Source organism: Drosophila teissieri, chromosome 4, assembly GCF_016746235.2.
Source record: "Drosophila teissieri strain GT53w chromosome 4, Prin_Dtei_1.1, whole genome shotgun sequence".
Classification (NCBI taxonomy): domain Eukaryota; kingdom Metazoa; phylum Arthropoda; class Insecta; order Diptera; family Drosophilidae; genus Drosophila; species Drosophila teissieri.
The window spans coordinates 662,024-680,281 of NC_053033.1; the positions used below are offsets into that span (position 1 = coordinate 662,024).

The 18,258-nt window shown below is 39.5% G+C and overlaps 1 protein-coding gene across 6 annotated transcripts in view; it reads left to right on the forward strand.

Moving 5' to 3' along the window:
* Positions 1 to 18,258, forward strand: part of LOC122622864 (zinc finger protein 2) — a 42,624-nt gene extending 24,366 nt beyond the window's left edge. The window contains exons 6-14 of one of the 6 annotated variants that reach the window (XR_006326347.1): positions 115 to 1,719; positions 5,732 to 7,132; positions 7,195 to 7,418; positions 7,487 to 7,837; positions 11,564 to 11,704; positions 11,760 to 14,651; positions 15,794 to 16,379; positions 17,216 to 17,282; positions 17,338 to 18,258. Coding sequence is in view for 4 of the 6 variants with exons in the window: in XM_043801476.1 (XP_043657411.1) it covers positions 115 to 1,719; positions 5,732 to 7,132; positions 7,195 to 7,418; positions 7,487 to 7,837; positions 11,564 to 11,704; positions 11,760 to 14,651; positions 15,794 to 16,417 (7,238 nt within the window). In the remaining 2 variants the exon portion in view is untranslated. Of the gene's footprint in view, positions 1 to 114; positions 1,720 to 5,731; positions 7,133 to 7,194; positions 7,419 to 7,486; positions 7,838 to 11,563; positions 11,705 to 11,759; positions 14,652 to 15,598; positions 15,700 to 15,793; positions 16,985 to 17,215; positions 17,283 to 17,337 lie in introns of those variants that run through there. The other 5 variants (XM_043801477.1, XR_006326348.1, XM_043801478.1 and 2 more) reach the window with 5 other exon arrangements.

The following is an 18,258-nucleotide window of genomic DNA, read 5'->3' on the forward strand; positions in this document are numbered from 1 at the left end:
GAAAACATTCCATTACGGATGAGTATTTAACATTATGAACAAAGCTTGGAAACAATTTTTAAAAGGATTTTAAGCCAGTTATAAATTTAATTAAACCATTTTCTTCTGGCATAGGACAACAGCATCCTCGGCTGGCACGGGGAGAATCCTACTCTTGCGGTTATAAGCCGTATCGCTGTGAAATCTGTAACTACTCCACGACCACCAAGGGTAATCTTTCCATTCATATGCAATCGGACAAACATCTGAACAACATGCAGGAACTAAACAGCTCTCAAAATATGGTTGCAGCTGCGGCTGCTGCAGCGGCGACTGGCAAACTGCTGCTCTCGCCCCAAGTAACTGCTGCAGGTCCATCCAACAGCTGTTCTGGCGCAAGCAGCGGCACATCCAACATTGTCGGCGGCAATGCATCCCTGAGCGGAAACGCAACGCCTGCCGCCACTGGAGCAAATAGTTCCAATGCTAATACCGGAATCAGTACAAACAGCGCCGGCACAAAGCCAAAGCCCTCATTTCGATGCGACATCTGTAGCTATGAAACTTCCGTGGCCCGCAACCTGCGCATCCACATGACCAGCGAGAAGCACACCCACAACATGGCAGTGCTGCAGAATAACATCAAGCACATCCAGGCATTTAATTTCTTACAGCAACAACAACAAAGCGTCACTGGGAATATTGCTGGTCACAGCTCCGGAAGTTTTATGCCCGAGGTTGCGTTGGCTGATCTAGCGTACAACCAAGCCCTTATGATTCAGCTCCTTCACCAACAGCAACAACAACAACATCAGCAGACAGCTAATACCAAACTATCACCCTCATCTTCACCCGTGAGCACTACGGATCAGTTTTCCTTTTCTCCCAAGTCAATGAAGCTCAGTCATGGAACAGGAGCTTGCTTGGGGTTAGGAATGGCAATGGGAATGGGACTGAGCCACTCCAACGAAGTGCCCGGCGATTTATCAGGGGATCCTCATCCTCTGACAAAAACAGATAAGTGGCCAACGGCCTTCTACAGCTGCCTAATCTGCGATTGCTTCAGTACGAACAACCTAGACGATATGAACCAGCATTTGCTGGTAGATCGATCGCGGCAATCCTCCAGTGCATCCTCCGAAATAATGGTTATTCACAATAACAACTATATATGCCGGCTGTGCAACTACAAAACGAATCTCAAGGCAAATTTTCAACTACACAGCAAGACGGACAAGCACTTGCAGAAGCTTAACTTTATAAACCACATCAGAGAGGGCGGTCCCCGAAATGAGTATAAAATGCAGTATCAACAACAGCTTGCCGCAAATGTAGTACAACTTAAGTGCAACTGCTGCGACTTCCATACAAATTCTATTCAGAAGCTGGGCCTGCACACACAGCAGATGCGTCACGACACAATGCGAATGATATTCCAGCATTTACTGTACATTGTTCAGCAAAGTGAAATGCACAATAAGTCGTCGGGCTCGGCGGAAGATGATCCTCATTGCTCCTGTCCGGATGAAGATCAGCAATTGCAGTCGTCTAAGAAACTGCTCCTCTGTCAGTTGTGCAACGTTACAGCCACGAATCTGCATGAAATGGTCCAGCATGTGAAGGGAATGAGACACATGCAAGTCGAGCAATTTATTTGCTTGCAGCGTCGCAGTGAAAACCAAGAAATACCCGCACTAAACGAAGTTTTCAAAGTGACGGAATGGATCATGGACAACGAAGGTATGTTGGAACACATTATTATTTCTTACTAAAAAATTAAAATTGGAAGACATTTCGGTAGGAATTGACAATGTAAGTGTAATTTAGCTTTAAAAAAACATGAAAGGAAGCTTTGGCAAGCCGAATGTTATATACCCTTGCATTTATAACTATCACTTATTACTCAACTAGCACTCCGAACGCAAAAAAAAATAAAAATCAACAAAAGTGTGGCGTGGGGGTAATGGGCGACTTATAGGCAACAATCCTGGCAACAATTTTAGCATATCGATAGAAACTTCAAAGACATAGAATCAAATTTAAAAATTTCCAAACATTTTTCTTAAATTGTAGGCGTGAAACTATTCTGGGCGTTAGAGTGGGCAAAAAAGTTGTTGGCATACCGTTAGATGTTTGAAAGACAAATAAAGGCCAGATCCACTAGGCTACTGATCCTAATTAAGAATAATTATACTTTTTAGGGTCGACCACGCTTCTTTCTACCTGTTATTCACATTTACTCTACGGGAAACGGATCTAAAAACTGGGGTATGATCAAAAAGAAGAAACTATTATTCCCTTTTAATATTTTCACTCGGACTTTAACCTTCATTGGTTCTTAATAAGAATTTTAAAATATATTTTTTTAGTTATAGTTAATTTATTGAAATAAAACACTTTATGACAACGAAATTTTTTATTTCGTTTTTTCCGATTCCTATTTATACCCGTCACTCGTAAAGTAAAAGGGTATACTATACTCGTTGAAAAGTATGTTACAGGCAAAAGGAAGCGTTTCCGACCATATGAAGTACATATGTACATATGTATATATGTACATATATTCTTGATCAGGATCAATAGCCGAGTCGATCTGGCCATGGGTACACATTTAAAAAATGTGTTGATAAAAAAATAAAACAAAATGATAAAAAAAAATTTTGCCACGCCCACTCTAACGCCCACAAACCGCCCAAAACTTCCACACCCACACTTTTCAAAAATCTTGTTATATTTTTTCACATTTTTGTTAGTCTTGTAAATTCTTTCTCGATTTTCCAAAAATCTTTTTGTCACGCCCACTCTAACGCCTACAAACCACCAAAAACTGGAAGGGCTGAAATTTTTCCTTCGCACTCCCACTAGCTGAGTAACGAGTGTCAGATAGTTGTGGAACGCGATTATAGCGTTCTCTCTCGTTTTTATGCTGACAAATGTCTCCTTCGCTGCGTTGCAAACTTCAGACTGAGATCCATATTACCTAGTGGGAGTGCAACTGAGAATTTGCACAAAGTTGCTTATAAACAAAATATATAGACATTTTTGTATAATACACAGTCTTGTGTAGGTATATTAGGTATGTACGCTTGTCCATCAAGCATATATCAAATGCTGTTGAGCATAAATACAAACGCTCCTTATGATTCTCCAAAGTCTCCCCTTCCACAGACCATAACCATATTGCATTGTATAATATGGTTCGTTCGTTCGTAACTCATCATTAAGCGCTGATTTCAGTTCAATTTCTTCTTCCCGCTCTTCGATTATTATCGTCTTCGCATGCGACTTCGCCCTGGCCTCGTCCTCACGTTTTGGGCTCCGAATCATCGTCGCGTTTACGTAAATTCTTCTCTGTCTTTCCTCTCGCCTTCGCCCCCTCTCGTCTTTAGCGACTTATATGCGTTCTGAGATTTATACGCTGACGCTGACCCTTAAGGAAATTATTACAAATTACTTAAGAATGCAAAAACGATTATGTGTATCCATCGAATTTGCAATTAGTGACGTGCACACTTTGCTCCACACCAGTCTCAGCCTCAGTCTCAGGCCCAGGCTCAGGCCCAGGACCAGGCCCAGGCCCAGGCTCAAGCTCAGTCTGCAGCCCAGACTCAGGCTAGTCTTTCTTTTCTTGGGCATGGGTGTTCGAAGCCCACAATCCAAAAGGCCAAACAAATTTACTCCACTCCGCAGTGTGAGATTCCCATATCAGATGCGCGGCGTCGTGCAGGGCCGAACCGCAGGCATAGCACCTAACCACAGATCACCAACGGAACGCCGAACCCCAAACCCCGAACTGTGAGGCCGAACCTCGCAGAGACACAACAAACAGTCGCCGCTCCGCCGCCACTTCTTGCGCACACACGAATATGGCAGAACACATAGCAGTACTCCGCACCGCATCAATATGAAGCCAGGCCAGATTCGTACTTCCCTTGCCCCTTACCATAAGCTCTCCAGCGCCCACTCCTTTTTAGATGTTGATAATTGCACACGTTGCTCTACACTGATGCAGGGTGTCTCGGGTCTATATGCAAAACGAAATACTGGTGAGTGTAGACAATAAGGTCCAAACGAAGTCTGCCGTCAGTGCTAGCTCGCTTCAGCTAAAGAGTCTTTTGCCTGCGGATCCGAAAAGCTGTTCCCCGGCGATTGCCGGTCAATATCTTCCCTTTGTTTCCATTTGTCGCTTGATCTTGAACACTCGCTTAAATCTATTCATTTCTCTGTTGATTAGTTAGCTCTGCACCATTATTAGTGGTCTCTTTGACCAATACATTGAGGTTAACTAATTAGTATTACCTTATTATCTTTACTAGTACATCGTGACACGTCTAACATAGCCATTTATACATAAGAACAGCTCTTAAAGTTTTCTCGAATAAAAGTGCCATGGTAACTTCAAGTTTATAAACTATTATTCAACTAGTGGGAGTGCGAACAAGACATTTTAACATTTCTGTGAGACACCGGTTGAAACAAACAAAAAATAATAGAGAACGCTATTGTCGAGTTCCCCGACTATCTGATACCTATTACTCAGCTAGTGGAAGTGCGAAGGAGAAATATGGGCGTGACAGTTTTGTTTGGTAGACACATTTTGTCACGTCCACCCTAACGCCCACAAACCGCCCGAAACTGCCACGCCCACACTTTTGAAGTATGTTTTGATATTTTTTTATTTGTTTTATTAGTCTTGTAAATTTTTTATCGTTTTGGCCACGCCCACTCTAAAACCCACAAACCGCCCAAAGCTGCAACGCACACAATTTTAAACAAGAGAGAACGCTATAGTCGAGTTTCCCGACTATCTGATACCCGTTACTCATCTAGTGAAAGTGCGAAGGAGTCTTGAGCACTGACCGTTTTTGGCGGTTTGTGGGCGCTAGAGTGGGCGTCGCAAAAAGTTATTTGGCAAATCGATAGAAATTCACATAACTAATACAAAAATGAAAAAATATCAAAACATTTTTCAAAAGTGTGGGCGTAGCAGTTTTGGGCGGTTTGTGGGCGTTAGAGTGGGCGTGGCAACATGAATCGACAAACTTGCGCTGCGTCTATGTCTCTGGAGTCAGTATGCTTAATCTCAACATTCTACCTTTTGTAGTTCCTGAGATCTCGACGTTCATACGGACAGACAGACGGACAGACGGACGGACGGACAGACGGACGGACAGACGGACAGACGGACATGGCCAGATCGACTCGGCTATTGATCCTGATCAAGAATATATATACTTTATATGGTCGGAAACGCTTCCTTCTGCCTGTTACATACTTTTCAACGAATCTAGTATACCCTTTTACTCTACGAGTAACGGGTATAAAAATGCTTTTATTATTTTTCATTATTAGTCTTGTAAATTTCTCTCAATTTGCCAAAAATCTTTTTGCATTTAATTTTGTTTTTTTCTCCACAATTTCTACCGATATTCCAGAAAAATTTACAATTTCTCGTTCGCACTTCCACTGCCTGACTAACGGGTATCTGATAGTCGGGGCACTCGACTATAGCATTCTTTCTCGTTTTTAATATATATTTATTTTAAGAGTACATAATCGGCTTGCCGAATCTAGCTTTGTTTTTGATAAAATAAACTTATGCGTAGGTGTCACTATAATCGGACGTGGGGTTTTTAACGAAATTGCTATACTCCCTTACTGTAAGAGCAACTACTCTACCGTATCTATTAAGATTCATTTCATCGATTCATTTTCTTTTCCTACCTTATCTTATTACGGTGTTTTTTTCCAGATATTTCTTTTGCATCTGGCCTTAATTTGGCTAGAGCCACAACCAATGACGCCACGTCGGATACCAGCTATGCTGAGGCATCATCTGCTGCTGGAGTCCCTGCGATTCCGGATGTCAGTATGTTTTCACCAACATCTCCCTCAAGTTGCGCAACATCTTGCGACAAGAATTTGAGTCAAATTATTTCTCCAAGCGTAAATAACCTTGGTGCCGGCGTCCCTACAACAGTATTCAAATGTAATCTCTGCGAATACTTCGTTCAATCTAAAAGCGACATTGCGTCTCATATTGAGACTGAACACTCATGTGCTGAAAGTGATGAATTTATAAGTATACCAACCAACACGGCTGCTCTTCAGGCTTTCCAAACAGCTGTGGCAGCAGCTGCTCTAGCTGCAGTGCATCAAAGATGCGCTGCTATAAATCCACCTACCGTCGAAGAAGATAAGGACTTAGATACGAATGTCAGTGACGGTCCTCTGGCCGTTAAGCAAGAGCCCGTCGAACAGGAGGTTAATCGTATGACATCAATGGAGGAAAGTAAAGACTTGGCTTCTCAAGTGACGGAATCTGCAGCTCCAGAGTCGCCTAAAGTTTCAGAAGCTCAGGTTGGGGTACAGTGTCCACTGTGCCTCGAAAACCATTTCCGGGAAAAACAGTATTTGGAGGCCCATTTAACAAGCGTTCATAGCGTTACCAGAGATGGCCTTTCTCGGCTCTTACTTCTGGTGGATCAGAAAGCTTGGAAAAAAGATAATGAGAGCACAGATATAGCATGCCCCTCAGCTAAAGCTCCATATTCAAAAACAAATACGCTAGAGAGAGCACCAACACCTATTGAAAACACCTGCAATGTTAGTCCAATCAAATCGATCTCAGCTAAGCCAAGCCTATCAGTGGGTTTGCAAGGGCTCTCCTGCCATCAGTGTGAGGCAAGCTTCAAGCACGAGGAACAGCTTCTTCAGCATGCGCAACAGAATCAGCATTTTCCTTTGCAAAACGGGGAGTATTTGTGTCTGGCAACCAGCCACATCAGCCGTCCTTGCTTCATGAGCTTCAGGACCATTCCAGCTATGGTCAGCCACTTTCAAGACTCACACATGAGCCTGGTTATCTCGGAGCGCCATGTCTACAAATATCGTTGCAAACAGTGCTCCTTGGCATTTAAAACCCAAGAAAAACTTACCACGCATATGCTCTACCATACGATGCGGGATGCTACAAAGTGCTCTCTTTGCCAACGCAACTTTCGCAGTACACAGGCGCTTCAGAAACACATGGAGCAAGCACACGCTGAGGAGGTAACCCCTTTAACTAGGACAAACAGTCCGCAGACGCCGGTATTAAATACTGAGGAGTCCAACAAGCTTTTTCCATCGGAATCCCATGCAGTAGAAAGAGGTAAAACCAATTCATTACTAACAAAATAAGAATTCAGATAAAAAAAAATGAATTTGTTTTAGAAGTTTCAGTGAGTGATGTCTCACCGCTTCAATTGGAGTCGCAGCTAAACAAAGAAACTAGACAATTGTCACCTACTCCAATATCTCTCGATTCCCAATCACATCAACAATACCTCGCTACTTTCGCGGCTTTACTCAAGCAACAACAGAGTAACTCAGATGCCGGAGCCCTTCATCCCGAAGTTCTGTCGATGTCCGCTGGAGAGGTTTCCCATCACTTGCAGGTAGTTTCATTTTCCAAAGTGATTTGAATCCATAAAGGTCACACCGCTAATAAAAGTAATTGTTTAAGGGTCTACAAAATCTTCAGCATATGCAACAGCAATTTGGAGCCGTAGCTGCCGCATCAGGACTTTCAATTAACCCAGTTGACATGCTTAATATAATGCAATTTCACCACTTGATGTCCCTTAACTTCATGAACTTAGCACCCCCCCTAGTATTCGGAGCCAATGCCGCCGGTAATGCAGTATCTCCATCATCAGCGCAAAATAACAGCATTAAAACCTCAACCGCAACATCTGCTTTAGTACTAGGTGATACTCACATGCTGACCAGTGGTGTCACCTCTTTACCAGTAGACTCGGTTAAAGCTATCACTGTCCCAGCTCAAACTCAGCTCACTGTGAATGCTAACTCTCAGGTACTATATTAAGATTATTATTCTTAAATCATCATTCGACACTCCACAGGTTCTATACTCAGGCAATTATATTGTTTATATAGTTTAAATAAAACAAGAAAGAACGCTATAGTCGAGTTCCCCGACTATCTGATACCCGTTACTCAGCTAGTAAACGTGCGAAAAAGTCTTCAGCACTGACAGTTTTTGGCGGTTTATGGGCGCTAGAGTGGGCGTGGCAAAAAGTTTTTAGGCAAATTAGGAAATTTTCAAGACTAATACAGAAAAGAAAAAATATCAAAACATTTTTCAAAAATTGTTTGCGTGGCAGCTTTAGGCGGTTTGTGGGCGTTAGAGTTGGCGTGGCAAAAAGTTTTTTGGCAAATCGTTAGAAATTTACATGACTAATACAAAACCGCAAAAATATCAAAACATTTTTCAAAAGTGTGGGCGTGGCAGTTTTGGGCGGTTTGTGGGCGTTAGAGTGGGCGTGGCAACATGAATCGACAAAATTGCGCTGCGTCTATGTCTCTGGAGTCTGTATGCTTAATTTCAACTTTCTACCCTTTGTAGTTCCTGAGATCTCGACGTTCAAACGGACAGACAGACGGACGGACAGACGGACATGGCCAGATCGACTCGGCTATTGATCCTGATCAAGAATATATATACCTTATATGGTCGGAAGTGCTTCCTTCTGCCTGTTACATACTTTTCAACGAATCTAGTATACCCTTTTACTCTACGAGTAACGGGTATAATTAAAGCATATTTCAAAAGTGTGGGGAGCTTGTGGGCGTTATAGTGGGCGTGGCAAAATGAATCAACAAACTTGCGCTGCGGGTATGTCTCTGGAGTCTGTATGCTTAATCTCAACTTTCTAACTTTTGTAGTTCCTGAGATCTCGACGTTCATACGGAAGGACAGACGGACAGGGCCAGATCGACTCAGCTATTGGTCCACAAACCGTCCAAAACTGCCACGCACACACTTTTGAAAAATGTTTTAATATTTTCTCACATTTTTGTTAGTCTTGTAAATTTTTATCGATATGCAGAAAAACTTTTGGCCACGCCCAAAAACGGTCAGTGTTGAAATTTCTCCTTCGCACTTCCACTAGCTGAGTAACGTGTATCAGATAGTCGGGAATCTCGACTATACCGTTTTTCCTTTGGTTTTTAATATAGAATTACTGTAAGGTATAATTTCCTTTCTTGGTTTTATTCATTTGGGTGGTAAATTTCCAGAACACAACAGTCTTCAGTCTTGCAGTAAAAAGGTTTCCTTGGAATCAGTTTCTTATTATGTTTTTAAGGCATTTACGGTTAATGGCATCTAAGAGCCATGAGCAATTAATGTAACCGCCGCTTGGTGACGACTGGAAAACGTCGCTTGTCTAATTGCATATCTTCATATCCCCCGATAACGAAGAAACTTTCTCAAAGCGGTCTCCCTCTTAGACTAAAACAAGAGAGAACGCTATAGTCGAGTTCGCCGACTATCTGATACCCGTTACTCAGCTATTCGAAGTGCGAAGGAGAGTCTTCAGCACATACAGTTTTTGGCGGTTTTGTGGGCGTTAGAGTGGGCGTGGCAAAAAGTTTTTTGGCAAATCGATAGAAATTTACAAGACTAATACAAAAATGAAAAAATATCAAAACATTTTTCATAAGTGTGGACGTGGCAGTTTTGGGCGGTTTGTGGGCGTTAGAGTGGGCGTGGCAACATGAATCGACAAACTTGCGCTGCCTCTATGCCCCTGGAGTCTGTATGCTTAATCTCAACTTTCTAGCTTTTGTAGTTCCTGAGATCTCGACGTTCATACGGACGGACAGACGGACAGACGGACGGACAGACGGACAGACGGACGGACAGACGGACATGGCCAAATCGACTCGGCTACTGATCCTGATCAAGAATATATATACTTTATATGGTCGGAAACGCTTCCTTCTTCCTGTTACATACTTTTCAACGAATCTAGTATACCCTTTTACTCTACGAGTAACGGGTATAAATATAAACCGGAAGAGATTACGACCCTATAATGTATATACACTACTGATCATGATTAATAGCCGAATCGGCCTTGTCCGTCTGACCATTCGTTTATTCATCCGTATGAAAGTCAAGGTCTCAGAAATTATAAAAGCTGTAAATTTAAGAGACATACACAGTTTGTTTCTTGCCACACCGACTCTAACACCAAAAAACCGCCCAATACTGTCACGCACGAAAAATGTGTTGCGTTTTTTTATTTTACTATTTGTTTTCATTTTCTATAGATTTACCAAAAACTTGTCGTCCCCGCCCTTTTTAACGCGCACAAACTCATTAATTAATTTCCATTTAATTTTTTTTCTTACCCATTTTTATAGATGTGTCAAAAAGAATATTGAACTTTTTTGTTCGCACTCCCACTAGCAGAGTAACTATAGAGTCAACTATAGCGTTCTCTCTTGTTTAATACTGAAAAAAATATAACTCTAGATAAATACGGATAGATCTATAGACATATATTATGTTTGTATGTTATTAAAGTATTAACTTTCAATAAATTTCTTACTTTAAATATAACGATACATACACGATCAAGACCTTTTGAAATTAACATTTTTGTCAGTTTATTATACCCGTTACTCGTAGAGTAAAAGGGTATACTAGATTCGTTGAAAAGTATGTAACAGGCAGAAGGAAGCGTTTCCGACCATATAAAGTATATATATTCTTAATCAGGATCAATAGCCGAATCGATCTGGCCATGTCCGTCTGTCCGTCCGTCTGTCCGTATGAACGTCGAGATCTCAGGAACTACAAAAGCTAGAAAGTTCAGATTAAGCATACAGACTCCAGAGACATAGAAGCAGTGCAAGTTTGTCGATTCATGTTGCCACGCCCACTCTAACGCCCACAAACCGCCCAAAACTGTCACGCCCACATTTTTTAAAAATGTGTTGATATTTTTTCATTTTTGTATTAGTCTTGTAAATTTCTATCGATTTGCCAAAAAACTTTTTGGCACGCCCACTTTAACGCCCACAAACCGCACAAAGCTGCCACGCCCACATTTTTAAAAAATGTTTTGATATTTTTTCATTTATTAATTAGTCTTGAAAATTTCTACTGATTTGCCAAAAAACTTTTTGCCACGGCCACTCTAACGCCCACAAACCGCCAACAACTGTCAGTGCTGAAATTTCTCCTTCGCACTTCCACTAGCTGAGTAACGGGTATCAGATAGTCGGGGAACTCGACTATAGCGTTCTCTCTTGTTTTTTAGTTGGTTTGTCTGCCACATATGTATTATAATTATTTTTTTTATTATTTTTATTAATTTTTTTTTTTGCTAGGTATAACAAATACTAGTTTTAAATCTCAAAATTTCGTAAGGAAAAACATTGGTAAATATATAAAAAATCTAAAGGAAATTGAAACATTTTTCAAAACTCTGCGTTAGAGTGCTGGTGGCCGATTAAAATGGTAAAAACAATACAGTTTAGGGCGGCTGGTGCGCATGGCATTGCTTATTTTGAACTTTATTGCTTTTATATGTAATAGTTTCCGAAATCTTGACGCTTATATAAACTGACGGACGTACAAATCGAAATATATATTATGATATTATATAACTCGGCTGGTTATCGTGATCAAAAATATGGTCAGAAACGGTTCCTTTTGTACACTACAAAGTTTTTAACGGCTATAAGCCTTATTTTATCTTATTTTTAATAATAATTTTTTTTACAGCTGGCCAGCAATCAAAAACGAGCTCGAACGCGTATTACAGATGATCAGCTAAAAATATTGCGGGCCCATTTCGATATAAATAATTCGCCAAGCGAAGAGAGCATTATGGAGATGTCTCAGAAAGCAAATTTACCAATGAAGGTAAGGCTGCTAAGGATTGAGTGAAAGAAGAGATGAACAAAATTTGTTTTTGCAGGTGGTTAAACACTGGTTCCGAAACACACTATTTAAGGAAAGACAACGCAATAAGGACTCTCCTTATAATTTTAATAATCCACCATCGACAACTCTGAATATAGAAGAGTACGAACGTACAGGTCAAGCCAAAGTTACACCTTTAAATGATACTAGTAGCGTCGCAGTAACAGCGCCAATGACTGCATCAACTATTTTATTAGCACCATCTGGTAATACCAATTTAATCTCTAAGGAAAGCCCAACTACAAAAGTACTTCCGGCGGGAAAAGTTATCGCAACAGGACCTGTTACATTATCTGCGACCGTTCCAGTTTCAACGCCCGTATCCCGTCCAGAATCGACCAACTCCAGCGGCAATATATCCGACTATTTAGGCAACAATATATTTTTTGGACAGCCCGGGGGCAAGGACCATGTCTTGCCATGTTCTGTTGACGGGCAAATAAAATCAGAGCCGCAGGATGATATGATCGGTGCAAATGATTCTGCATACCAAACAAAGCAGCACCCTAATTTTAACTTTTTAAAACACCAACAGGAACTTACGGATACCCCAGAACAGTGCTTGACAAATCAAAACGCGGATACATTCCAGGACCAATCTTTGCTAGCGGGCTCTGCTCTTGCATCCCATTGTCAGAGTCAACAGCAAATAAATATATTTGAAACTAAATCAGAAAGTGGAAGCTCCGATGTAATGTCACGCCCCCCTTCTCCGAGTAGTGGAGCTGCCGGAAATATTTATGGCAGCATGAATGATTTAATTAACCAGCAATTGGAGAACATGGGTAGTAACATGGGACCACCAAAAAATTTGCAGATTGTTGGCAAACCCTTTGAAAAGAACGCAGCTCCAATGGCTACCTCAGGCAGTGTTAGTACTCAGTTTGAAAGCAACTCTTCGAACTCATCGAGCTCTTCATCATCGACATCAGGTGGCAAGCGGGCTAATCGAACACGTTTTACAGACTACCAAATAAAGGTTTTGCAGGAGTTCTTTGAGAACAACTCATATCCAAAGGACAGCGATCTCGAATATTTAAGTAAGCTTTTGTTACTGTCTCCACGTGTTATAGTGGTTTGGTTTCAAAACGCCAGACAAAAACAACGTAAGATTTATGAAAACCAGCCGAACAATACCCTGTTTGAAAATGAGGAGACCAAGAAACAGAACATAAACTATGCGTGCAAAAAGTGTAACTTGGTATTTCAAAGGTACTACGAGCTAATACGTCATCAGAAAAATCACTGCTTCAAAGAGGAAAATAATAAAAAGTCTGCCAAGGCACAAATAGCTGCTGCTCAAATCGCGCAGAATTTAAGCTCAGAGGATTCTAATTCTTCCATGGATATACACCATGTTGGCATTGGTCCACCAGGCTCCGCTGTTGTTTCGCAAACTCTGTCAACGCCGGGCTCGGCAGCTCCTTTGCCGGGACAGCACGCACAGCATTCATTTGGCGCATTGCCCTCGCCACAGCATTTGTTTGCAAAGTCTTCTTCCCTTACTGATTTTAGCCCATCCACGACCCCCACGCCACCACAACGAGAACGCAGTAACAGTTTAGATCACCCTCAACGCCCTCCCAAGTTTGATTGCGACAAATGCGATCTAAAGTTTAATCACTTGGAGAAATTGCGAGAGCATCAACTATTACACCTGATGAATCAAGGAAACATTTTTTCAGATGCTGGTCAAAACACTAACCCTGATGCCCATTTCGGACCGTTCGGCAGCATTTTGCAAAGTCTACAACAAGCGGCGGCTCAACAGCAGCAGCCACACCATCAACCACCGCCAACAAAGAAGCGGAAATACTCGGACTGCTCTTCCAATGCAGATGAAATGCAGTCTTTGTCGGAGATTGAGGTTTCTCATAAAAAGCACGAATTTCTGTACAAGTATTTTATGCAGAATGAAACGAGCCCTGAACTAAAACAGCAGTTCCTCATGCAACAACAACATAAGAAATTAGAGCAAGGGAACGAGACCGAGTTTGAACTTGATTTCTTAACTAACTTCTATCAACAGAGCGAATTAAAGAAAGTCAGTAACTATGACTTTTTGCTATCGTACTATCGCACACATGAAGAGTCAAAATCCAGCCAACAGCATATATTTAGCTCCAGTAAAAAGCCAACCATCGAGTTTCTACTCCAGTACTACCAACTTAATGAGTCGAAAAAGTTTTTTCAGTTAGTTGCCTCGCCCCAAATAATCCCTGATCTCCCAGGCTACAAACCATCGTCGCGAATGCCAAAACCCGCATCGGATGAAGCCCCTAATATTGGAGAAACATCATTGGAGCAGGCAACAAAACTACAACAAGAGGAGCAATTACGCATAGACAGGCCAAGCGAAGAAAACGACTTATCTATGAACAAAAACAAAGTGGAAAATATTAATAACAACAATATTAGCATTAACGCGGGTCAAAGCGATTCAACCGAGACGAATGGTAGCCCTTCGGGTGAAACAAAAGAAGAGTTTCCACAGGAATCTTCTTTAATTGAAATTGATAATGATAACAAGTATTTATGCACAAGATCCAAACAAAAAGATGAAAAGGAAAAGTCGCAGTACTTACATAATCTTGAGGACTTTCTGGATGCCACAATGATAGAGAACAACTCTCAGACTTTAACTTTTAATGATGATGAAAAAGGATGCAAAAAAGATGAACCAATTCCAAATTCCAATGAAATGGAGCAACGGTCCTCTGTGTCTCCGGTTAACGTTTCATCGAAGCAAAATAAGCGCTTACGAACCACCATACTTCCGGAGCAATTGAACTTTTTGTATGAATGTTATCAATCCGAATCAAATCCAAGCCGAAAAATGCTTGAAGAGATATCTAAGAAAGTTAACTTAAAGAAACGCGTAGTTCAAGTGAGTACCATACTACATGAGTAATGTACAGAAAACATATATTTGGTTACATTAGATTTGGTCTTTTAAAAAGATCATTCAAATTAATGCCAAAAAAAATTTTCTTTAAATGGAATGTATGTGTTTTTCTTTTAAAATATGATTTGTTCTGTATTTTTGCAAGAAAAAAAAGCGTGACGAACCCCCAAAGCTTATATACCCATACCCTGTCAATAATTGTAAATTAAAAAAAAATAACTTATGTCTACCGAGTAAGAAAACTTTATTATAAAAACAAGAGAGAATGCTATAGTCGAGTTCCCCGACTATCTGATACTGATTGTGGGCATTACAGTGGTCGTGGCAACATGGGTCAACAAACTGGCCCTGCTTCTATGTCTCTGGAGTCTGCTTGCGTAATCTCAACGGACGGACAGACGGACATTGCTACATATTAGATCTACTCGGCTATTAATCCTTATGAAGAATATATATACTTTATATGGTCGGAAACGCTACCTTCTTCCTGTTACATACTTTACAACGAATCTAGTATACCCTATACTCTAAGAGTAATAGTTATAAAAATAACAAAACAAGTTAATTTGGCCAAGTCCGTCCGCATGTCTGCCTGTCAGGCAATCCGTAGTTAGGCCGTGATTACGGGAGCTGTAAAAGCTAGAAAATTCAGATTAAGAATGCAGATTGTAGTGGCTACATCAGTTTGAGTTTGTTTCAGACCGTTTTTCACGCCCACAATTTAAAAAAAATATATTTAATTTATTTTATTTTAGCAGAGTCCAGATACTTGACTATAGTGTTCTCCCTTAATAATACTGCAGGGTATATAAACCATGGTTTGAGAAAGCTTATTGCTTTCTTGATTTTTATGTTGTAAATATTTACCATACTCAGATTATTTATAATTTCCGTTATTAATTTTTTAAAATTTTTATTTCATTTTTTAGTGAAAATGCAACACTTTCCTATAAATGATAGGCAATCAAATTAAACCGTTTTTGGGTTACACCTGATTCTTTTAAGTCGTGCTTTCCAGATTGCTTTAAAGGTAAATAATTCAACACCTAAAACAGCTCTTAAGCTTTATTAAAATGCCCAGACATACATTCAATTACAACGATACACTTAATTTATACTTTAAGGTCTGGTTTCAAAATTCACGGGCCAAAGACAAAAAATCCCGAAATCAGCGACATTATGCACACATATCTGACGATAATAGCTACGATGGCTCTAGCGGAAAGGAGGTTGTTAGCGACCTAAGATCCAACGGCGTAGCCGTGGAAACGGACCACGAAACAAATCTGCGGGACTGTCAGCTATGCCAAGTCACTCAAGTCAACATCCATAAGCATGCTTTTAGTGTCGAGCATATTTGCAAAATGAAGAAGCTGCTCGAACAAACCACCGAGCTCTATGCGCAGAGCAATGGCAGTGGAAGCGATGACAACGATTCTGACAGGGAAAAACGATTTTATAATTTATCAAAGGCATTTTTGTTACAACATGTTGTGTCAAACGCGACAAGCCACGCTATTCATACACCTAGACAAGATCCAGATGCTATTGCCGAAGGGAACTGTATGCTTACCTATGACACTAATGATGGGGATTCCAAGAGCCATATCCAGCATAATATGCCTAATGAAGCCGTCCCTGAAGATGCGCGTAAAATCGCTAGTAATCAGGAACTTATGCAGCAGCTATTTAACCGAAACCATATCACCGGTAAGAGTTTCGGGAAGATACAAAAAACATCTATTTGATCTTATCTGTTGATCAGATTAAGCTTGTTTATTATTTTTTTAATACGTTAGCTTTGTCTGTTTATTTGTAATTAAAAATGTTTTATTTTGCTTGCTGCCCACACCGAAATTGATAGTTTTCATTATGCTTAAAATCAAATACCAGTAGAAATATATTTTTAACGCCTCGCAAATAAAATTTTACAAAATAGTTTATATTAAAAACGGATATGTGTAAGCAAATAATGTATGTATGCCTGCGTGTGAAAAACCACGAAAGTAGAATTAAAGAACTTATTACTCTTAGTATAAGGGTTTTTTTAAGTAAGGAAAATGTCTTGTAGCAAAACTATTTTCATTGGCACTTTAAGTGTCGAGAAAACACTACATACTACTTCTCCATTAATCCCCTTTGCGTGTTGTCTTCTTCTCCAGTTCCGATGCGTTTTTAATGCGCCCGTAGCAAAATAATAGGCATGTTTTCCAAAATACTGCAAATTAAGTTTTTGGTGCTTCAAATACCGATATTGACACTTCATTAGTGCTTAAATATCATTATATTATAAGTGTATAAGCCAATAAACACAATAATCGAATCACATTAATATAATGAAAAATGTACAAAAATAAACATTTCATTTTATTCAAATTCTTTTATTACTGACTTGCGTTTTTATTGTTATTTATTTGTTGTTTTTATAATACGTTGGTTTGTAAATTTAATTTTGAATAAAAGGTTTCAGTTGGAGTAGTGTAACGCAATCATCTAATGATACATTCAATGGCTGATAACTAAATCAGTAATTCTTATTTTATTAGTTATAGGTGGAAAGTAAATCTGAGTGTTTATATGGCCTTTATACCGTGGATACTGGTTAAAATGTAGGTAAGTTGATATACTTAAATTTTTATTAGCCCGTTAAATATATTTTTACTTGCAGACTACAAAAGGAAAAATAATTGCATAATGGACACGAAAGATACGTACACTACAAAAATACAAACAAAAACAAACCATACTACGCAAACTAAAAAGTTCCTATTTTAAAAAAATTTATAAAAACATTGACATTCCATCATAATAATGAATATATGTATGATATGTATGGAATTCTTGCGAAAACCTATTTCAACATTAGTAAGAATCTCTTAATTATACGGAAGTGTTCCTAACTATTCGAAATATAAATTAGTAATAAACTTAAGGTATACACAATTGAGGCAATCCTTAACAATTCAAGATGGAGGGCGTAATCTTGATAAGTTATAATAACAAGTAGCTCCAAAACAAAAATATGATATTATATAGATGCATACATAATGAATTAGAATTAGTGAAATGTAAACTGAGTTCCTAGCATTTAATTGCTTTATGCCTTTGTTTTTTATATTAGAATGTAGCCAATGAATACTAAGATCTGCTTCAGTATGCCGAATATAAAAGCTGAAATATATACATACGTGGTTCCTATTTTATTTAGAAAAACTGTAAATGATTCAACAAAAAGAAAATTATTTACGTCATTATTATGCTGAGAAAATCGTGCCAATAATTTATTCAGCAATGCATACTTGTTGCATTGAAACCATATATTATACTCAAATTTTGCAAATTCTAATTTTCGTACGAAAAGAAAATGTGTCCCATATGACAAAGGAAGAACAGAGAGATAAGGAAAGGGGCTTTAGTTAAAATATGATTTTTTTCAATCTATATCACAGTTGTTAAATAATTATTATGACGTATTAAGCAATTCATTCACAGTTACAAAATTAATAAATCAATTTTTATTTCCAAACATATATTTGTTTATACCTTAAGTTTTAAGAAAAAAACAACAAACGTAAACTTCTTGGAGAGA